The sequence below is a fragment of the Thamnophis elegans genome, chromosome Z (genome assembly GCF_009769535.1).
Source record: "Thamnophis elegans isolate rThaEle1 chromosome Z, rThaEle1.pri, whole genome shotgun sequence".
Classification (NCBI taxonomy): Eukaryota; Metazoa; Chordata; class Lepidosauria; order Squamata; family Colubridae; genus Thamnophis; species Thamnophis elegans.
The window spans coordinates 77,402,059-77,426,748 of record NC_045558.1 but is presented as its reverse complement, the minus strand read 5'-3'; the positions used below and the strand labels follow the sequence as shown (position 1 = coordinate 77,426,748).

The window sequence follows — 24,690 nt, the reverse complement described above, 5'->3', positions numbered from 1 at the left end:
CCTTTTCGTTCTCTTCCTCTTGGTCTTCATTTAGATTAGTCTCTCAATACCATAAGAGTTTTTTTTATTTCACTTTGGAAGATGGGGATGACTTACAATTCAAAACACATACAAAATGAAACAAGAGTTCAGGTGTTTGTAATCAAATGACTACAGTTCTGCTTTCTAGTGATTTTAAGATAAAGAAGAAACTACTGCTACAAACATTTTACAAGAATGTAAAAACATTCTTGTTTCATGAAAAAAGTAATTGGATTTAATCCTATTAAGTAAATAAAATCTGGAGGAATCACACTGAGCTCAGTAGGTTCTAATAATCCAATAACCTAACAAACCATCTCTCGTTAGGATGTGACTACTCTATATAGAACCATCACCTAATTCACAGGTTAAAGTTCTCCTGCATATTAAAGAATTGAGATATACCAAAGTCACACCACTGAAATCAATTTAAAGAAAGTGCAACTACTCTTAAATACTCAGAAAATATCAGCAAGGTTCTGCAAAATATTTGTTTGTTGCTTTGCTTTTTAAAGTTTCTCTTTCATCTTGAGGGCCAGCTGTAATACTGAATATCGTGCAATCATTTATGAAGCAAGAATTCTTGCTATGCTTACAATATCTGAGTTACAAATCCCAGATACTAATTTAAAGCAATTTGTTTTTGTATGAGTGGCCTTTAGCCATGCAAAATAACATATAAATGTTGAAAAATTGCTTAAAGTCTTAAAAAATAAATGAAAAGTTACACATAAAGTATTTAAACAAAATGGAAATAAGATGAAAACCACAAACCAAGGAAAAACCAATTTTTGCTTGTTCAAGCAGAAATTAATAACATTAAATGGATATTCTTAGAATAAGTGAGCTTAAGTAGTTAAAAAAAGGAATAAAGTAATAATGATAGTGGAAATGTGTATCATCATTAAATATGTAATGGCTATAATACAATAAATGACAAGATAATATAAGCTCTTCTACCTTATAGAAGACTGTAAGACCCTCAAAATCCTTCCAGCCATATGATTCTGTTATAAAAGTCTATGCCCCAACTACAGGATCAAAGCTAAAATGCACTGAGGAATTCTATGGCAAATTGTGATTGTTATAAATATAACATTTCAAAAGGATATAATGATGCCAAAGTTGAAGAATACAGTAATTTGGAACTACAATACAGGAAGTTTTTAAGTCAGAATATAGGATAATAGAATATTATGAAGAAAATAATTTCTTGCAAGCATCTGCTTCAAGCAACAAAAATAGATGGACAACACTAAAACCAATTTGGCTACAAAATAGAAAATAAAATAGTGGAGTATAATTCAATGAACCAGGTCACTTCTAAATGCAGATTGTGCAGCACATCATGAATTATTGGTAGCAAATACACAGATTCAATTTTAAACATTAAACAGTGAGCTGAGATGCTCTAGAAAAGGATAAAAGATCCCATCAAAACTGAAGCAAGAAAAATAAAATGGTTTTCAGAACAAAACATCATAACAGCCAGAAAAAAAGGACAAATTAATATCCTGGGCAAAAAGAACGATGAATGATTGAAGAAAACTATGCAAAACTCTAGAGAAAAATATAGATCAAGAATGCCAATGGATAGAACAAAATAGCAAGAAAAAGAAAATGAGAGATGTTTTTAAGAAGATAAGGTAAATCACAGGAAAAATCCCTGTAAATTAAAATTATAAGAGTATAATACCTCTATAAGATAGCATATAGAAGTAAATAGAGGGTTTAGAAAGAATATGGAGTACCCCAAGGCTCTGTTTTAGGCCCAGTACTCTTCAACATCTTCATCAATGATTTGGATGAAGGAATAAATGGGGAACTTGTCAAATTTGCAGACAACACCAAGCTGTGAGGAATAGCCTATACTTCAGAAGACAGGCTTAAGATACAGAAGGATCTTGACAAACTTGAACATTGGGCACTATCTAATAAAATGAAATTCAATGGTGAAAAGAGTAAGGTTCTACATTTAGGCAACAAAAACGAAATGCACAGGTACAGTGTAGGTGGTACCTTGCTCAATAGTAGTGTGAGAGGGATCTTGGAGTCCTTCTGGACAACCATTTAAATATGAGCCAACAGTATGCAGCAGCTGCCAAAAAAGCCAACACAGTTCTAGGCTATATAAACAGAGGGATAGAATCACATGAAGTGTTAACACCACTTTATAATGCCTTGGTAAGGCCATACTTGGAATACTGCATTCAGTTTTTGTCACCACGATGTAGAAAAGGTGTGGAGACTCTGGAAAGAGTGCAGAGAAGAGCAACAAAGATGATTAGGGGACTGGAGGCTAAAACATATGAAGAACGATTGCAGGAACTGGGTATGTCTAGTTTAATGAAAAGAAGGATTAGGGGAGACCTGATAGCAGTGTTCCAATATCTCAGGGGTTGCCACAAAGAAGAGGGAGTCAAACTATTCTCCAAGGTACCTGAGGGTAGAACAAGAAGCAATGGGTGAGAAGCAACTTAGAACTGAGGAGAAATTTCCTAACAGAACAATTAATCAGTGGAACAGTTTGCCTCTAGAAGTTGTGAATGCCCCAACACTGGAAGTCTTTAAGAAGATGTTGGATAGCCATTTGTCTGAAATGGTATAGGGTTTCCTGCCTAGGCAGGGGGTTGGACTAGAAGACTTCCAAGTCCCTTCCAACTCTGCTATTGTATTGTAATATCCTGGAAAGTCTTACAAGTATATTAATAAAATGAAAACATATTTTAGGAAGAAATATCACTCAGTATTATTTTAGTGACAGAGTTTTATCATTTCAACACTAAACTAGTTTAGCTGGAAGTTTTACATATAGCAAACTCAGGGTTGGTGGCATAGCTTGAATGTCATCTTAGAAACTGATGTAAATATAATGTACTTCTGTAACTTCTATTACAAATCAGAAACTGATGTAAATATAAATAAAAAACCAGAATTGATAGGATTGTGGTGGGCAAATATAGAAATTGAGTAAATAAATAAATTTATTAAGCTTCTGATTTTGAAACAATACTTCAGGTTTTGAATAAGAGTTTTAAAGAAGAAATAAAACTGATCTAATAAACCACTTACAGTTTTCCTCTGGCGGAGAACTTAAATAAAATTTGTATATCATATTATGCACATAACATAAACAATTTTTCTCTAGAGTCCTCTTCTCTTTAAGCTGAAATACGAGAGAGAGGTGGAGGAGAGGTCTCTTCCTTAAGCAAGCAGCACTAGCCAATGAGGGCACTTCTCTTTGACAGTTCTGAAAGCTCTCTGTCATAGCAACTAAGAAACAATCTACATCAGTCAGAAGAAGAAAAACAGAGGAGTCATATACTGATTTCTCCATGGCATCCTCTGAGCAGAAAAAAAAGCCACTCACCCATGCTGCCTTACGTGAGAAATTACTGAAAGAAGAAGAGGTAGGACTTGTGCTGAGACTAATAATACAAAGAACAAATTGTATTGATATTTACTACCTGGATTCAGGAGTCTGGCCCACCTTTATACCTAGACTGTAAGTTGTGTCAGTTTATCATAGTTCATAAACATAATTTGAATAATAACTTTTTTCATGTATGGAATGATGAACATAATATTACAAATTCAAACTATGATGAAAAAGAGGACTTGAAATGTGTTCCCTGGATCAAATTATGTTATCAAATAACAATTTTATTAGGATTACCTGCCTTTAAATATGTACAATTTATATTTAATTTAAGCCTTGAGATTCTTGCAATTAAATCCAATGTGCTTGCATATCAAATTAAAAATGAATTATTGCTAGTAAGCGAGCAATAATTTGTTTTTTGTGTGAATGAACCAGACAAATTATAGATCTTATTTTATATTTTAACTCACTTTCAACTTTCATTAACTTTAATGGATATCATACAAATAGGGTTTCTAAGTTATCCTTACAAAGCCAACCATGGAACTACTTGGTAGTTACTACTTTAAATCAGGCATTTCCAACCACAATCTGTAAGCCACATGCAGCCATAAACAGCAACTAACACCACAAGACCATAAACATATAACATTATTACGTGATTTATATACATTAACTATATTGTATATTTGATATGTACAAGACAATTTTTTTCACTCAGTGGAACCTAGGAAAACCAAAAGATTGGACTTTAAAATAACACCCAGCATTCTGCTCATTCTCTCCATAAGGAAAAATGAAAAATAACTTGCTTCAAATTAAGCCAGCTGTGAAATATGGTCAGCCATGTCTAATCCTTCTGTCCCCAAACACAGGAAGATTTTTTTTAAAACCACAATGTTTCTCAGCAACACTATCCCTCATGTTTGAAAAAATATTCTTCTTTCAACTTACCTCAAAATGATAAGAATAGTTTATTTTTTAAATTACATTTCATATTTCTAAATCACCCATCTCCCTCAGAAACGGGTTCTTGCATTCTCCCAGGTCATACCAAGAGTGCAGAAAATTTAGCATTCAGATAGCAAGTAATTTTAAAAAGAATTGGCCCAATTGCTATCCAGCAGTTTCAAACCCCTCCCATACTCAGTTTTAAGGATGAGTGAAAAGATAGTAGAGATGTTTGAAAGCTCAAAATAAGTTTTAAGTTGAAAAGACCTGCTCCTGCCATTAGAAATATTTTAAAGTCAAAATGGGGTTACTTTGATAAATGATTATACAAAACAATTTTGAATTAAGGATAGTTATTGATAATTTAAAATATTTTGAACTGAAAAGATTTACATAACTTTGATAACATAGTGCTGTATATTATGAATTATTGTGTGTGGAAGGAGAAAAGTAAAGAATCAGAAGGTATGGAAAGTTAAGAGTCCCATCAATAGAAAGAGTCTATCCTCCATGGTTTAAGATTCTTACAACAAAATCACCTTCACTGTAAGTCCTCTTGCACAATAGCTAAGTAGAAAGTAAAGTGACTCAGCTGCCCAACTGCATTAATGAATTTCACACTATGGTACAGTTAAAAAAAAGTTCACTTATAAAACTATAGTATTTATAAGTGAAAAATAGATTTTGAAACAATCATTAGGACCAAGATACTAGGTTATTGTGTTGCTTCATGCTATCTTTTTTTTCTATTTCAGTTGCTGGCAAAATTTAAAGAGTTTTCTAAATTTCTTCAAAGGTAAAATGATTTTGAATTTCTGCTTTTTAATTGTAATTAAAAAACCCTGAATCCTAAGGCAGAAAGTTTCTAGTTATGTAAAACTTTTGATATTTACCTGAAAATGCAGATAAGACAGAAGCTACAAATAGAGATTGAATTCAGGTACATCTGAACTTGCTGGTCACATAAAGGTAAGGTGACCAGATTTTCAGATTGGTAAAGAGGGACACAATTGATGGGGGGAGGAGGGGCTTGATTAAAAATTTTATATTTTGTCAAAAGGTCACAAAAGACGATTACATGACCCCAGAACACTGAAACCATCATAAATATGAATCTGTTGCCAAACATCAAAATTTTGATCCTGTGACCATGAGGATGCTGCAACGGTCGCTAAGTGTGAAAAATGGTCGCTAAGTGTGAAAAATGGTCATCAGTCACTTTTTTCAATGCCATTGTCCCTTTGGTCACTAAATGAACTGTTTGAAAGCTAAGGCTAGCTTGCATTATAATGCCTTATGCTAGCTTACATTTTCAAGAGAGAGAAGCTAAACTCCTAAACACATAAGGAATTTGTCTTTGGTGAATATGCTCTCAGTGTACATAAAGAAAAATAAAATAGAATACATTCATCAGGAATCATAAGCTACAACACTTAGTGATAGTCACTAAAGCCTGGAGGATTGTTCCCTCTGTGTTTCTTTAAAACAGTATATGTTAGAATAGAATAACAGAGTTGGAAGGCACCTTGGAGATCTTCTAGTCTAAACCCCTCCTTAGGAAGGAAACCCTGCACCATTTCAGACAAATGGTTATCCAACATCTTTTTAAAAACTTCCAGTGTTGGAGCATTCACAACTTCTCTTCTTGTTTAGTTTTCACCCATTGCTTCTTGTTCTACCCTCACGTGCCTTGGAGAATAGTTTGACTCTCTCTTCTTTGTGGCAACCCCTGAGATATTGGAACACTGCTATCATGTCTCTCCTAGTCCTTCTTTTCATTAAATTAGACATGCCTAGTTCCAGAAACAGTTCCTCATATATTTTGGCCTCCAGTCCCCTAATCATCTTTGTTGCTCTTCTGACTTGTGACTGTTTTTCTCTTTTATGACCACTGTACCTCATGACCACATGATCAAAATTTGCTTGGCACCTGGCATGTGTTCATGATAGTTGCAGTATCCAGGATTATGCGATTACCATTTGTCACTTTCCCAGCTAGTTTCCAACAAGCAAAGTGACTGGGAAAAGCCAAACTTGCTTAATGACTGCATGGTTCACTTAACAACTGCAGTGACTCAATTAACAACTGTGGAAAGAAAGGTCATGAAATGAGGAACCATCTTGCTTCGCAATGGAAATTTTAGGGTCAATTGTGGTTGTAAATCGAGGTCTAGCTGTACAGTATATGGAAATAATCCCAGTCCCTTAAAATTTAAGTGTGCTTGCCTTTCATTCTAAACAACAAAATATCCAACCATTTTTTTCTTAAATATTTTAAGCAAATGTTGTACAAAATCTCCCAATGCAATAAGCTTAACACTGTAACCTGAAGTGTTGGAATATAAAAACTGTCTCGTTCACATAGTATGTGAAAATAGCAATGAATTTAAATGTATGACTTTAAAACTAAGTTTGGAGCTATTGTTTATTAGCCAATGTTGCACTCTATTTTATACAAATGCTTCCGTATCAGAAAACACCCATGTTTTAGATTTTTAGATGTTTATTATACTTGTATGCCGCCCTATTCCCGAGGGACTCAGGGCGGCTAACAAGCAAGTGCGGAAGGGGGAAATACAAAAAACAAACAAGACAGAAACAAGATACACAAAACAGATTAAAAACAACACAACAGTCACAGCAATTCAAGTGGGGCTGGGAACTCATCAGCCCCAGGCCTGCCGGAATAGCCAGGTCTTAACAGCTTTGCAGAAAGCCAGAAGGGTGATGAGGGTCCGAATCTCCACAGGGAGATCGTTCCAGAGGGCTGGAGCAGCCACAGAAAAGGCCCTCCCCCGAGGGGTCAACAGTCGACATTGGCTAACTGATGGTATTCGGAGGAGGCCTAATCTGTGGGATCTAACTGGTCGTAGGGAGGTAATTGGCAGGAGGCGGTCTCTCAAGTACCCAGGTCCGATACCATGTAGGGCTTTAAAAGTAACGACTAGCACCTTGAAGCGCGTCCGGAGTCCAACAGGCAGCCAGTGCAGCTCGCGGAGGATAGGTGTGACGTGGGTGTACCGAGGTGCACCCACAATCGCTCATGCGATAAGCTGAAGTCTCCGAATGCTCTTCAAGGACTGCCCCATGTAGAGCGCATTACAGTAGTCCAGTCTTGAGGTCACAAGGGCATGAGTGACTGTTCTGAGAGCCTCCCGGTTCAGGTAGGGACGCAATTGGTGCACCAGGCAAACCTGGGCAAATGTCCCCCTGGTCACATCCGACAGATGATGTTCTAAAGTCAGCTGTGGGTCCAGGAGGACTCCCAAATTGTGAACCCTGTCTGAGGGGCGTATAATTTCACCCCCCAGCCTGAGAGATGGAATACAAGGCCAATCTTTGGGCCTTGTTCTTCTATTCCAGACACCTGTAATGACCCCAAAGGACAGCTATTTGTCTATGACCTTCTATAACAAATTCATGGCTTTATACAGAGATACAGTAATATCAACACCCAACTCTGCTCACTGGGTAGTTTCAGATAATTGCTATTTGAGGAGAAGTTTTAGAAGTTACTTGCAATCTTGTGGCGAGTTTGCTGTTTAATCAGCTAGTTTTGCAAAAGGAGAAACTACACAGCCATAAAAATAATTCCTGTTGCTCAATGCAGCTGTGCTGAGTTACTTTCCTGGCACAATTTGGAAGATATTTGGTCACGGTAGATTAAATATGGATAAGAGAGCCAGTTTGCCTAGTAATGGTTCAGGCACCAGACAAGAAATCAGGAGTTTCTAGTCCCATTTTAGGCATGAAAACCTGCTTGGATGAAATGAGACCAGTCACTCTTTTTTTCCCTTCTTTCCTTCCTTCCTCCTTTCCTTCCTTCCTCCTTTCCTTCCTTCTTTTCCTTCCTTCCTTCCTTCTTTCCTTCCCTCTTTCTTTCCTTTCCTTCCTTCCCTAACTTTCTTCCCCACTCCCTTTCTCTGTTGTGGGGAGTCAGAAGAAGCATTAGATCTGCTCACCGCCTTAAAAGTGGGATTTTTTAAAAATGGCTTTAAAATGGCTTTCGTTGCTTGAAAGGGGTGCTCCGTTTGGGAGGGGGATGCAGGAGGTCCAAATAAGAGGAGGGTTCAGCCTCTGCTGGGATGGAGCAAGCAGAAGTAAAGGCAAGAGCGGGGGAATGGGACTTCACTGGCAGTTGCAAAGCAGCCTTCCCCTGATTGCCTTCCCCCAACGCCCCCAACCTTTTCAAAAGCCACCCCCATCGCCAGCGTCTCCCAACCAGATCCCCACCTGCCTCCTCACCGCGCTGCTGCCGCTCTCCCTGCAGAAAAATGGCCCTCGTCAGTGCGCGCACGGGCAGGAGGGGAGGGAGGGAAACCACTTCCCTCTAAAGGCCACATTGGGAATGACACTTCAGAGAAATAAAAACATTTTTTTTATGGCCTCCTTTTTAAAATTGATTTTCTTTCTTTTGGAAAATCGGGATTTTTTGAATAATGTAGGGAGGAAGACAAGGATTCTGGGAGAAGGGTCTAATATTACACATATAAAAATGTGGCATAAATATATGCTTTTGTGGGGGGGTGTTGTAGAATCTTGACAGAAAGCATCTAGAATATACTGAAAGTATATACTGAAAGTATATTCTGGATTAAAGTTCAGTTCCTCTCCTACCAGTCACAATTTTTATTGCACCTCATCCCAGGCAAAGATCAACTACCTTAAGTTGTTATTGACTGGTGCTACTTAAATATCTTGTGATCTCCAAATAACATTTTTCATTTAAGAATGAAACATTGCACAACCTTATTACTAAGTTATTGCTAAGTTTTATTAAAATATACTGTCTTTAACAATACTTTTTTTAAAAGTAATTTGGTCAGGTGGAATTACAAATGGAGATTTGTAAATGCACAAATGGCTCATATATGGACATTTCCCCTTTGAATATGAATTGCACAGCTCTGATTATAATGTAACTTCTTGTTTGATAAATTATTCTATTAAAATGTGTCACACTATTGATGTTCCATGTTATGTCCACATCACACCTATTCACCTAGCTGGGAACGTGGCCGAGTCATGTGCTTGCAACTGAAATCACAGGAAGACAGGTGTTTTGCAAGAAGCAGGAAGAGGCAGCAAGCAGAAATGAAAGAAGAAATGCACTATGCTAATAAACAGCTGATGATGGTATGATTCCTCATAATTCCCATGTGACTGTAGGCAACAAGATATTTGTACCAGATCTGTATATCTGCTATGTGACTCATAAATCTTAATTATTTTTCTTTTCTTGACTACCATTTGGCTATTGTGATTATCTGGCTGAAGGAGTTCAAGCATATGCAAAACAATAACAAAAACAGTGCATCGCCTTGGTATATATTGCAATTATGTGAGCTTTCTTGAGTTGATTTTAAAGCTTGGCTTCTACAGTCCCATTGAGTACTTAAAAATATTCTTAATGTCATGTTAACTTTGTATAGTGCCAGGCATTTACAGATACATATCTGTTGCATTAGGCTGTAGGCATTCCTGTAGTCAATTTAGGTGTACTCAGACTGATCTGTCTAAACCTTCACTCTTGGGTAACTATTCTATTTATGAGCAATTGCTGTTTTTAGCCTCTAGTGTTGTTCCCAGTGCCTTTCTGGGCTGGCTTATGTACAAGTCCATAATGGTCCTGTACCTTGGTGGCTATAATACCTGACTAAGTCTTTCCATGTTTTGGGAGGCAGGTTATTTGCTAGTAGCTGGTGGTGGTGTTTCCTTTCAAGATCATCACTGTCCTTCCTTAGATTAGCCAGTATATACACACACAGAGCCAGTATATATACACATATACACCAGAATTAGGTTGCCAATTTTTTTACTACCGGTTTGGGCACATTCCTGCATGCGCTCCCACGTGTGCTCCAGCATGCGTTCAACAGTTCTGTCCAGAAGCTTCCAGGTGGGTAGGCAGAGCATCCCACCGCCGCTACTATCAGTTCAGCTGATCTGGGCCGAACCAGCAGCAACCCACTTCTGATATCAGTGACATGTGGTGAAGTTTATGGCTGGTGAGGCAGTCTTCTCCCCCGACATCCCACTGTCTAAAGTGCTTTCTTTCTTTCGCCCGCCTGAGCTCTGACAGGCGGGCGAAAGAGCACTTTCTTTCTTTCGCCCGCCTGAGCTCTGACAGGCGGGTGAAAGAAAGCACCAGCCCGCCAGCTCGCTTTCTTTTGCCCAAAGGTGGGCAGCTCAGGTGGGCCGCTGCTTCTGGGCAAAAGAAAGAAAGCGCCATCCCCCCAGCTCGCCTGAACTGCCCACCTCTGGGCAAAAGAAAGTGGCAGCCTGCCAGCAGAGGTGGGCAAAAGACCCACCTCTGCTGGCGGGCTGCCGTGGACACAGAGAAAGAAAGCTGACGGGCTGCCTTCCCTGCCTCTCCTACCCCCTTTCCCTCTCTTCACTCTCAAACAAACTCTCTCTCTAATTGAGAGTTTGTTTGAGTGAAGAAACAAACACATGCACAAACACACAAAAATTACTTACAATTACTTACGAATTACATTAATTTTGAATTCCTCCCCCTCCCTGTGACCCACATACCTTTTCCAGCTGTTTCACAGAGGATTTCAACTCTGCTCTTGCTTGTCATCATGAAAATGTAAAAAGGAAAAAGGAAAAAGGAAAAAGGCAAGAGCTGCTGAGGTCAGCCTGGACTAGCTGCTGCCAGAGTCCCTAATGGATGACTCTGCTTAACTGTTTAAAAAAGCCTCTAAAAAAAACAGCCTCTACAGGAGGAAGCAAGAGAACCACGTGCCTCATCTACATAAGGAATTTTTTGGCTTTTAACCTTTGCTTAAGTCTGCTCGAGTGATCATAAAGTCAGACTAAATGAGGTACGTGGTTCTCCTGCCTCCTCCTGTAGAGGGCACTTTTTAGAGGCTTTTTTAAACAGTTAAGCACTAAGCAGCGTATCCACTGTGACTCTGGCAGCAACTACCTCAGCCTTTTTTCTTTTACATTTTTTTCTTTTCATGATGACAGTGGTGAGGCTCTGCCTCCCCTGCTTCCCCTGACTGCACGTCACTGTCTGATATACACATATATACACAAATACAAATTTTGTTCATTAGATTTTTTGGGGTTCCTCAATTATCAAGCAACTTTAGGTGGTTTACAAACTATGATTAAAACAATAATAAAAATGATAAGAACAACAAAACTATTGAACCTTTAGGAATATTATTTTCTACTACAAAATTGCTTAAATAGCCAGGTTATTGCTTAAATAGTCAGGTTAATAGAGTTATGATGAAATGGACTTTTCAAATCTTTGAGGCATGTTTAGCTACAGCTACAGAAGTGTATATTCTATATTCCCTAAAGTGACAATATTTTATACCTGGAGTTGCTCTACCAGCTCTTACAAGTCAGGCAGAAATTACAGGAGAAAAATGGTTCTGAATGTAATCAAGTTCTAATACACATAGAATTTTATAGGAAAACTATCACATATAATTGTAGCTGGAATCCTTCTAATGACCAGTGAGCTTATAGAACAGGGATATTTTGTGGGCAGTTTAGTTTCTGAGTGGTCTTCAAAAACTCCATGCACATAAAATTCAGTAGTACAAGTGGGAAGTCACTGGGACAAGAATGATCATGAGAAGGATTTCAGTGAAGAACATAATTGACACATAGATAGATGTGTGCAGTGATTATCTTGGTGACAGCTATTTTCTGCATGTTAAGGTGCCAAAAACAGAAGAATCCTCAAATGATGTACAAATTTTAACTGGAAAAATGCAATGAGAAGTAAGGATAGTAAATCCATATGTCTAAAAGAATGGAGTGGATTTTATTTATTTCTGCTTGCATCCTTAGTTACTTTAGGGAGCTAGATACAAATATGATCAAACTCAACTATAAATTTAACTTGTTATAACTGTCATAAAAAGCACAAGAATGTTGTGATAACAGGAGAAAAGAATAGTAGACAATCAATGATTTAACAGTTTGATTGTAGAATTAGTAACAAGCATGATTGTTAATATCTTTTTTTACAGCTTCGACAGGCAGCTTTAAAGCATCTCTTAAGTACTGAACACTTGCAATACCAGCTGGAATTTAACCATTTGGGAATGTCATTCTATGCCGAAAGGCTTTGAGAATCTCAAACATATGTAACAGTTTGGGCTGTAATAAGTAGGGTAGGTATTTTCATGCACTACTCTTTATCTAGAAAGAGTGCTTTCCTCAATATCAATTAAATGTCATTTAAAATTATAAAAAGAAAGATATTTTTTTCTTTCCTTTGACAGATGGTAAAATTGCACATTTGTCTTTGACTGAATTACATAAAGCAATGGAAAATCAATGTAATTCAGGCTAAAACAAAATGAGTTGCAAAATGGGGCATATTCCAAGAAATTAAGCATTAGAGGAAGAGAGTAAAATGAAAGAAATTTTAAGAATTGGTTTAATAAAGTTTTTCATTTCTAATGTCCATGAGAAGCAATCTCTTCACCTTACTGAAGGGATACTTGATTGAACAATAAATAATCCTTTGCCAAAGCTTTGTTTATTGTTCTGCATTTAAAATCTAAACATTCATTCACTCATTCAATCTTTATTATGAGCAGCACAAACATTAAATATTTTAATTTTAAAATAAAAATTAAAATAAAGTAAAATGGAACAATTGAACTGAACAAGGTATAGCAATATATTACAATTGGTGTGAAATGAAGGTCAAGGTCCATAAATCTAAATCTAATTACCTATTCTTAGTTTCAATCATAGTTTCAAAAATAACCAAAACAGTCCTTACTTAAAATTATGCTACATATATAGCCCATGATATTCTATTATACATTATTAGAAGAAGCATTTTAAAACAAATAGCTTGACTATAAATCAATTAGGACACTTTTAATTTTCCAAAGTGTACGAAAAATCTAAATCTGCTTGGTCAGTAACAAAAATTATTATCACTTTAGGCTGACAAAATGAAGAGCTTATCTGCCATCATGAGATGTTATCTCCAGAAATCCAGTTTCTTCTTGTGATTGATAATATAAACCTGAAAAGTAGCTGGGAGGAGAGAAACATTTTTTTTACATACTTCTTCATCAAGGGGAAGGAAAGGGCTTAGGCAATGACAGGAAGCAAGTTGACTTCACAGAGAATTCAGAAAAAAAATGGTTAGCAAGTAAGTATGGCCTAAACAAACTCAGATTGCTGAAGGACAAAGATAATTCAAGACACAAAATAATTCAGTAATGCAAGACACAAAGAAGAAAAAGATGCAATGCTGATTATGTCTACATAGTGCAAATTTATAGAGCAAGTGAAGGATCTGAAGATACAAGATCTTCATGGTTATACTAGCCATGAGACATTGTCAGCTAAGTCCCAACAAACAGGAGGGAGAAAGGAAACCAATTTACAGGACCAAACCCAAAGCATAAACACAATACAACAAATCAGACAATGAGTCTGAGAATGATGAGAAGGAAGAAACTCAGCTATAAAACAGGAGACATAGAAAGCAAATACAGGGTCAAACGTAAAGGGTTGGACTAGGAGATTAGTCTTGGATTATATGATTCCATGAAAAACCCTTTGCTATCATTATGAAGAGTGTAATAACTAGTACATGTACTTTATGTACTGTATGTACTGTATGTATGTATGTATGTATGTATGTATGTATGTATGTATGTATGTATGTATGTGTATATGTATATGTATTATAGGAAAAGACCAGTATATAGTGGTATTCAATGTATGGCTGAAAGAGTGGTGTCAAGGGGAAGGCTTTGGCTATAGTAGTCACCATGTCTACAGCTGGTTCAACAAAAAACTGTACAAAAGAGATGGTTTGCATCCATCAAAGAAATGGACTGTTACATTTAATCTAAACAATAAAGACAATGAGTTAATTGATATAGAACATTTCTGTCCCCAGCAATCCAAAACTAATAGGGTTATCAATGCATATATCTAAATGTTTGTGCAGGTAAGAATATCAACCTTGCTGTCAAGCAAAATGAAGCTTTTAATAATTCCATACCAAGTGCACTAATCAAACAGGAGACGTAGGGGAACTCAGGCATCACACAGGTTATGTCGAAAGTAAACACAGATCAGTCAAAAAGGATTCAAATGTCTATACACCAATGTACAGAGTATGAGCAATAAACATGTGAATTAGAAATTCAAGTAAATGTGGGCGGATAGAATATTGTTGCCATTACAGAAACTTGGTGGGATACAACTCACAAATGGAACATATAGCTAGAGGGATTTAAATTATTTAAAAGAAACAGACTAAACAAAAGTCGCACTATATATATGAACTAATTACATATCTACAGAAATAAAGCACAGCATTTGGGTCAATATAAAAGGAGGGAAATAATATTGTCATAGATGAGTTTAAATCACTGGGACCAGATGGATTACACCCCAATTTTCTGAAGGAACTGGCAGATGTGATCTCAGAACCACTGAACTATGTCTTCCAAAAATCCTGGAGGACCAGGGAACTGGAAAAGAACTGATGTAGTTCCCATCTTCAAAAAAGGAAAAAAATAGATCTAGGAAACCACAGCCTGACCTCAATACTTGGGAAGATTTTGGAAAAGATGATCAAGCAATGACTCAGTGAACAGCTAGAGGCAAACAAAGTAAAAACCAAAAGCCAAAATGAGTTTGTCAAAATGCAGACAAATCCTATTGCATTCTCTGACAAGTTGACAAAATTAGTGGATCAGAGGAATGCTATGGATATATTTTATTTAGTTTTCAGCAAGGCATTTGACAAAGGAGACCATAATAATCTACTTGATAAGTAGATTGTAGTTTAGACAACTTCATCACCAGATGGATTCCTAACTGACTGACCACACTCAATGAGTACTCAATGGAACTGGAGGGAAATATGCAGTGGGGTACCCCCAAGGCTCTGTTTTAGGGCCAGTACTCTTCAACATCTTCATCAATTATTTGGATGAGGAGATAGATGGGAAACTCATCAAATTTGTAGATGACACCAAGCTGTGAGGAATAGCCAATACTCCAGAAGATAGGCTTAAGATTCAAAAGGATGTTGACAGACTTGAACATTGGGTGCTATCTAACCAAATGAAATTCAAGGATGAAAAAAGTAAGGTTCTACATTTAGGCAAGAAAAACAAAATGCACAGCTACAATATAGGTGGTACCTTGCTCAATAGTAGTAACTGTGTGAGAGATGTTGGACTCTTAGTGGACAATCATTGAAATATGAGCCAGCAGTATGCTATAGCTGCCAAAATCCAACACAGTTTTAAGCTGCATTAACAGAGGGATAGAATCAAGATCATGTGAAGTGTTAACACCATTTTATAATGCCTTGGTAAGGCCATACTTGGAATACTGCATCCAGGTTTGGTCACCACAATGTAAAAAATGATGTGATTCTAGAAAGAGTACAGAGAAGAGCAACAAAGATGATTAGGGGACTGGAGCCAAAACATAATAAGAATGGTTGCTAGAATTGGGTATGTCTAGTTTAATGAAAAGGACTAAGGGTGACATGATAGCAGTATTCCAATATTGCAGGGGTTGCCACAAAGAAGAGTGAGTCAAGCTACACTCCAAAGCACCTGATGGTAGACCTAGAACTAAGAAGAAATTTCCTGACAGAACAATTAACCAATAGAACAACTTGCCTGTGGAAGTTGTCAATTCTCCAGTTTTTAAGAAGAGATTGGACAACGATTTGTCTGAAATGGTATAGGATTTCCTGCCTGAGCAGGAGATTGGATTAGAAGATCTCCAAGGTCCCTTCCAACTCTGCTATTCTGTTCTGTTCTATTCTTAAGCAACAGATCTGTGAACACCTAGAAGCAATCAAAGTTATAACTAGAAGGCAACATGGGTTTGTCAAAAAAAAAAAGGTTATGACAAGCAAATCTTATTTTATTCTTTGACCAAGTGACTAAATTAGTGGACCAGCAAAATGCTCTGGGCAAAGTATACTGGAATTTCAGTAAGATATTTTACAAAGTAGACCAGAACTTACTTCTTAGTAAGTTAGAAAAATGTGGAATAGACAGCACCACCCCAAGATGGATTCCTAACTGGCTGACAAACTGCATTCAAACTGCCCTATTTAACAAATGGAATTCAATGGTGAGAAAAGTAAGGTTTTACACTTAGGCAACAAAAAACAAATATACAGGTATAGAATAGCAGTAATTGTGAGACAGATCTTGGAGTCCAGATGGACAATCATTTAAATATGAGCTAGCAGAGTGCTGCAGCCACCAAAAAAGCCAATGCATTTGCATAAGCTGCATTAAACGAGGGATACAATCAAAATCACATGGAGTGTTAGTGCCATTTTATAAAGCCTTGGTAAGACTACACTTGGAACACTGCATCCAGTTTTAGTCACCATAGTATAAAAAGGTTATTGAGACTCTTGAAAGAGTATAGAGAAGAGCAACAAAGATAATTAGGAGCTAGAGGCTTTGTGGGAAAATAACAGCATTCCATGATGTCATGCTGGACACATGACAACAAAAATGTCTTCAGATAGCCCTAGCTCAATGGCCTTGAAATGAGGATGAGCACTGCCTCCTATAGTCGGCAATGACTAGTGGAGTAAAATAGGACTCCTTTAATCCGTTCTTTCTTTTTTCGGAGTCAGGTTCAGGTTTTTAGGCAATTCAAAGATTATATCAACAGAAAAAATAACTGATCCAGCTATCACCAGAAAATTCTATAATATTTCTCAGAGAAAAAGACATACAATAAAGACCAAATCCAGTTTATTACCCTTTTGGTATCTGTTATAGAAATAGGAAATGGTGAGAGGTAAAATAAAATACATTCTTAATTCACAACTGTGTATGAAACAACAAACAGTAATTGAAGATTGGTGGTGGTTAATTGGTGAATGTTTCATCTCCCACAGAAACATGAAAATACTAAATATTATGATTATAGCAGCTATTATGATTTCAATAAATCATAATTAGTATTTAAAGAAAGCCCGAAGAGGCATTCCCTTTTCATTCTAGTTGAGGTTACCTAGGAAATAATTAAGCATGATTTAAAATACTTAATGCCAGCCTATAAATATGGTTACCATATTTGGATAAGAATACAGAATAACTAATGATTTGTAGCAGCAAGATAAGTCAATACTAATTTCAAAAGTATAGTTTTTAAATACAGATCCTTTGTATTTCTGCAAGTTTCAGTGGTTTTTGAGTTCTCTTAAAAAAAGGAAAACAAAACGTGATAAATGTTTAGCATATAATCCAGTACAGTAATCTTTTTAGAGACCATAGTGTGTGTGTGTGTGTGTGTGTATGTGTGTACATGCACACACCAATCCTCTCTGGGTGGAAAATGTGTTGTTTTCCTGATGTTCAAACAAGTCTGTAAGAAAGAGCAGATTTTCTATATTTACTTTAGAGCAGAAGAAAAAGAACTTTCTTAAAAGAACAATCTTTAGTTCTTTTCCCCTTATAATATAGACATGTATCATAATTCTATGCCCTTATGGAGAAAAAGCAAATACAAATGAAAATTATTTAATTGTGTCCATAACTGCTTGCAAATATTTTCCTATATTTAGCAGAGATAATATAGGAGTGAGCCAGATAATATTAAATTGTAGCAGTTGTTTATGGTTCACATTTTATCTAACAAATTATATGGCAAACAAATTTCCTCACAATGAAAAATCCAGGATAATGCTTTCCACGTTTTCAACTTAATAAGATTTTCTTCTCATCTTGGCATGAATCACTTGTGAATTCTATGAGAAACAATTTTACATACAGTACTGTAAGTATAAAGGCAAATCATACACCAGAATTTATGACTGATACTATGCAAATGACTTTATTATCCATTGCTAATGGTAATAATTCTTCTGATGGCTCTTCTCTCACCATCAAGCTTTTACTGTATCTGTATGGTAAATCACAGATTTCCTACATTTCCTACATTTAGAATGAACTACAGGAAGAGGTCACATTGTATGCCCAATATTAATGCCTTATAGTTAGACAAGAAAAGAAATAATTTTGAGGGAAAGCTGAATATACACAATCATTGTTTTGTTTTGGTACAGTAGCAGTGCATTCGTCTCCCATTCTATTTTTTTCTTTCCAAAACCTTCTCAAACATATAAAGTTGGAAGAAAAAGAATAACAAAAATAATTTCATTCTTATCAGCTAGATGCAGCACTCTTAAGTAGGACAATTACACTAGACTAAAACAACAAATTGTGACTGACTTGATGAAATTGGAAAACCTACAACTATCAATGATAGGAAGAATTTCTACAATTAATGAACATTTTACCCAGAATCTTATACCTGTTTCAGACAATCCCAATCAGATTGGGTAAGGACTTTTTTGAGATCTAAATAAAATAGTTTTATTAAGTTTATTTAAGTTTATTTGGCAAGGGAAAAAAGCAAGAATAAAACTCAAATTGCTACAAGATGCCAGAACAACAGGAGGATTGGGCTTACCTGACTGGGAGTTATATTATCAAGCAACAAACCTGATGTGGATTAAGGAGTGGATAACACTAAAAAAACCTCTAGATTATTGAATATAGAGAGTCATTATTTACTGTTGGGATGGCATGCTTCTTTATGATATAAGGGAACTAAAACACATGGTTATTTTAGAAGACATTATATAAGGGAGACTTTGCTATTAAATTGGAAAAATGTTAAAAGATTACACTACTTAAAAACTCCAGTCTGGATATCAACCATTGAAGCATTTTCATATCCAACAATATATAAAAAGGAACAAACAGTTAGTTAGATGTGTTGAAATACTGACTGCAGAACATGAACTCAAATCTATCCAAGAGTTGAAACAAGAAGGAATAGAAATGAATTGGTATTCATATGCGCAGATACAATCTAGATATCATGAAGATAGAAAATCAAAAGGTCTTTACAACAAAATGACTGAGTTAGATAAAATTTTAATAGGTACTGATGGAAAAGTAATTTAAAAACTATATGGATATTTATTAGAGGTTAAATTACAAGAGGAACAAGTTAAGGAAACCATGATAGCTTGGGGAAAATTTTTGGGGCATGGGATTGATTTAGAGAAATGGCAGAAATTGTGGTCTCAAAATTATAAAATGACAATGTCTACTGCATATAGAGAAAATTTGTATAAGATGTTTTACAGGTGGCATCTACCCTCAACGAAAAAGGGCATCTACCCTCAATCAGAAAAGTGCTGGAAATGTCATCAGATACTGGGCTCATATTACCACATGTGGTGGACTTGTATTGAAGCCAAAAGATACTGGACTAAAATTCACATGTGGTTGGAGAAAACGATACACAAATACATAGACCTTAAAGCAGAGATTTCTTTATTGGGAATCATACCAGAAATTTATAATAAAGAGTTAAAATATTTGATTGTAAACGTTTTAACAGCAGCTAGAATCTTATTTGCAAAAAATTGGAAAAATGAAACAATACCAAAACAGGAGGAAGTTATTCAAAAGATAATGGAGTGTGCTGAAATGAGCAAATTGACATTTGAAATTAGAGAACAAGAAGACGAGCAATTTTATAAGATATGGGATTTGTTTTATCAGTGGCTGGAAAAAAAACCTGGAAATTAAAAATGGAAATAATACAATTACGTTGTTAAATAGATATATATGAATTGAATAATTTAGAATATTTTATTTTAAAATGAAGGATAACAATAATAATGAATCTATGTACATTTGATAGAGGATTGGTGATATAATGCATACCTCTAAGTAGTGTATATTATAAAGATAGCTTGTTGATAAATAATTTTAATAAGGAAGTAATGAAAGATTGGTATATATATGAAGTGAGTATTTAGAATACTTAGTTGAAAAATGAAGGAATAACATTTTGTTTTAATGTATGATGTACAAGGACAACAATGAACATAAGCATACTCGATGGATGATTGGCGGGATTATACATAATTGAAAGTAGTTATGTATAAACATAGTTGGTAAATTCTTTTACACTGTAAAAATATTCAGAATGAGATAAGTGATTACATAAAGGTACATTGTTATTAAATAGACAATCAAGAATGCAAGGGAATTAGATTCATAGAAAAGAAAGAAATATTAATCTTAGTTTAATATATGTTGTACAATGAAAGTGAGGTATCTAGTTATATTAGACGGAAAATCTGTGATTGTATATGTAATTGAAAATATGGATCCACAAATGCTTGTAACCAAACAACATGCTGTATGTAATGGATGAGTCTTTTATGTTTAATGTCTTTTATGTTTAAAAAAAAAAATTGAAAAAAGTTATTTCATTCTGATGCAAGTATTTAGGGATACAGTTTTTTACTTTTTCTCACAATCAAATCAATTTTTTAAACTGTAACATTTTCCATTACCAAGAAAATTGCAGAGACATACCTGTGTAGTCACCCTGAGACAATAATGATCAAAGCCCATCAAAATGGGAAAGGTTTATTGCATACAATTGTGTTTTAATAAAATCAAAAAGTACACTGAGATAAAAGTTGTGCAAATGCTTTCCAGTCTTTAAAATATTTTTTTTGTTTACATGCTCATCAAAACTAAATTGGGACACATTTTTTTTAACTGTAAAGACATTGTATTCCCTTATATTCTCTTATATCAGTGGCACAGTGGTCAGAGTGCAGTACTGCAGGCTATTTCTGCTGATTGCTGGCTGCCTTCAATTTGGCAGTTCAAATTCCACCAGGCTCATGGTTGACTCAGCCTTCCATCTTTCTGAGGTGGATAAAATAAGGACCCAATGCTGACTCTGTAAACTGCTTAGAGAGGGCTGTAAAGCACTGTAAAGCAGTATATAAGTCTAAGTGCTATTGCTATTGCTATATGATCAATAAACTTAATTTCCAAGTACTTGATAGGCCTCAAAACATACTGCAATGCTTTTCCTACATTTTGGGGGAGAAAGAAGAAAAAAGTTTTTTGTGTCATTTTGGATGAACTTCAGTAATTTATTAATTTTGTTTAATCACCATTTCTCTGGGAGGACATTGATGATTTAGATTTTCATATAAAGAATGAGATGTGTGTTTATTTTAAGAAAGGAACTATTATTTTCATTTTTTATCATTTAGAACCTTTATAGCAACTTCATTCACAATGCTTTAAATTATATTTAGCTTCTATTATTTCATGAAATATATGCATTCACTGAAATACATTAAATATTTCATCTCATTGCCAAATATGGTGACATATTGCAATTCATAGAAGTAATCCATATTTTAAAATGTTCATTATCTACCGTGTATGTGTAAACTTAATATATCTACTAAATACTACTGAGTCAATTTGAAGAAAGAGCTGCTAAGATTAAACTCTGTCCTGCTCAAATCTTCTACATGCAATGAACTATTCTGTGTTCTAAATAGGCATAGATATTAACTAAACAGCATGTAATACATCATTCTGATTTAAACCAGTTTGTTAATGAAATCTGGGTCTAGACACAACCTCAGCACTGACAGCCACATCATATTCTTTAACAAGGAACTGCATTGGTTTACAGTGAATCACCATGAAAACCTAATATGCCCCCAAGATTCAGGTACTATATTTCTTTCACAGTGAACCATTCTTTTTCTTTTTAAATGAGCAATTGATACTAAAAACTAACATTTGTGATTAGTTTGATGTAATATATCCTATATATAATTCCTTTTCCAAAGAAATGCAGGAAATCAAGGATGAAGTCCGACAGAAATTTGCTAGCTTATAACTTGCAGGCAGAAGTTCCTGTGCTTCTTAAATTACTGTCATCTGATCTGTAAAAAAAAATTCTCCATTCAGAGTTTAAGCACTCCATTCACAGCTTCCAACATATTCGTTATTTAGCTGATACAAATCCTTGAACATTGTCTTTAGAAAAGTTTGTTTTAATAATTCAAATTGCTCCTTCATTTCACTGTGTAACTCCTTGACCTGAAAACCAGTTCTGTATGCTATCATATTAACAATCTGCAGCTTTGAAAGCATTACAAGGCATGAGAGAGCTGGAAGTAATCTACATAGGGCAACACAGTTCCCAACTTCTAAAGGAAAATACTTAAGTCAGTTTTTATGGCATATAAATATGAATGAAGAAATGAATTGTATTTTGCTCCATCACTGACTATTATAATTTCTAATATGGAGAGCACAGATTTGTGTCACCTGGATATGCATATATCTTATGTAGGAAAGGATAAATGCCAAAGTACATCTGACTAATAAAAACTGTCTTTGAAAGTTCAAACTGTATAACTTATTCATAATAGTTGCATAAAGTCATAAAAACATAAGACAATCATACCACTGACCAGAAGAACACAGAATCAAAACCAACTCAAAGCAGGGGACAGAACAGTCCTTGAAAGTATAAAGAAAGATATAAAGGGTTGCCAAATTCAAGGCCCAGGATCTGGATCTGGCCTGAAGGGTACTTAGATCTGGCCCGTGAGGCTGCCCTGGAAACAATGAAGGACCGGCATGCAATGTTTCTGCCAGTAAAAACATAGCTCGGGAGGGTCGCGGGCAGCCCTCCTGAGCTACATTTTCTCTGGCAGAGGGTTGTAGGAAGCCATTGCAGCCAAAAATGAAGTTCGGGAGCCCGTTTTCGCTGGCAGAGTGCTCGGGCCATCACAGGCACCGCAACACAAGTGACATCGAGCTGGCCATGCCCCCCTGGCCATGCCCCCCCCTGGTGCTGTGAGGTCAAATGGTGCGATCCCCATTGAGTTTGACACCTCTGATCTAAGAGAAGAGCTGTAGCTAAGTAGTGGCGTGCATTTTGTACATGCAGAAATATTAAGGTCCAATCTCTAATGCCTCTAGACTCTACTGAAAAGTTCTTTTGTATTACACCTGGGAAACTGATCTCAGCATATACAGTTAGTAGTCTGATCTGGTCTAGACAGCTTCCTTTCCCTGTTAAAAGTAGGTTGTTGGTTTTTTTTTTTTTTTTGCATTTACAAACCCTCTGGTTTTACTTTTTCTCCGGGAACACAAGGAAATTTTTATCAAGTATTGAAGAACTAGTTCAAAAGCTGAGTCTTAATATGCAAGTTCTAAAATGTTCTTTCTGGAATATTATATTTGAATTAACTGTTTTTGATGCAAATTATGTTTTTATACTAGTTCCACCTCACATTCATTCATGCTAAAATCCATTTTCTCATGTATGTAATATAATATATTGAGTTGGTTCTACACTACAGACAGCATACTTTTGTTTCATATCAATCTGCTGAGCAATAAATGAACTTAAAGCATATCAGAACCATGCATCTTTCTTAAAAGCCTGATCGGAGATTTCTTGCAGCTTTTGTCTTGAATATTATACCTCTAAACACAACATAGAATAATAGAATTGGAAGGAATTTCAGAGGTTATCCATTCCAACTACCTGCTTGAAAAGAAGACCCTATACCAACCGGAAGTTCCAGTTGGCCTGTTGGGTCCATTTTTCACCCACCCCATCCTCTGGAGGCTTTCCTGAAACCTGGGTAGGGTGAAAAATGCACCCCCATCCATCCAGAAAAGTGAAAAATCAGCTGCCGGCACATATATGCACGCTGGAGCTGATGGATGGCATGCCAGCAAATATGGCTCCATGTGCCACTTGTGACATGCATGCCATAGGTTCGCCATTTCTTGCTCAAGCTGGGATTGCACTAGAAAACCTTCAAGGTCCCTTCCAACTCTGTTATGTTGTTGCTAACGTACTTTCCTCCCAACAACATTGCATCAGCCCTCCCCTCGCTCCTCGAGTCCGTAGCCGAGCTGGCAGTTGAGTTCCCCAGGCTTATGATACTGGGGGATTTCAACCTGCCTTCGCTCGGTGATCACTTTGACAGGGCACAGGAGTTCATGGCTTCCATGACAGCCATGGACTTGACCCAAGTAATTCGGGGCCCAACTCACTCAGCAGGTCACACACTTGACCTCGTATTCCTCTCAGAGCAGTGGAGACATGATCTAGATGTAAGGGATATTGAGATCTTGCCCTTGTCATGGTCTGATCACTTCCTACTGAGGCTTGACTTTCGGATCCCCCACTGTAGGGAGGAGGAACCAATTAGGTGGTTCCACCCCAGGCACCTGATGGACCCTAGTGGATTTCAGACGGTGCTTGGTGTAATATCTGATGCTCTCACCCACAGTCTGGTGGAGACCTTGGTTGCTGCTTGGAATACTGCAGCATCGGGGGCTCTAAACCAGATTGCGCCTTTATGGCCTCTCCGAGGTAGCGGATCCAGGAGGGCTCCTTGGTTTACTGAGGAACTCCGGGAGATGAAGCGCCAAAAGAGATGCCTAGAGCACCCC

The 24,690-nt window shown here is 36.4% G+C and overlaps 2 protein-coding genes across 2 annotated transcripts in view; one reads left to right on the top strand and one right to left on the bottom strand.

Moving 5' to 3' along the window:
• The window catches only part of CNTNAP2 (contactin associated protein 2), a 984,443-nt gene that overhangs the window by 449,878 nt on the left and 509,875 nt on the right, over positions 1 to 24,690 (bottom strand).
• On the top strand, positions 3,320 to 12,456 carry CZH1orf189 (chromosome Z C1orf189 homolog). Its single transcript, XM_032237170.1, has 4 exons — positions 3,320 to 3,431; positions 5,110 to 5,150; positions 9,361 to 9,490; positions 12,355 to 12,456. The coding sequence occupies exons 1-4, from the start codon at positions 3,357 to 3,359 to the stop codon at positions 12,454 to 12,456; spliced, it is 348 nt and encodes a 115-aa protein (XP_032093061.1). The 5' UTR covers positions 3,320 to 3,356.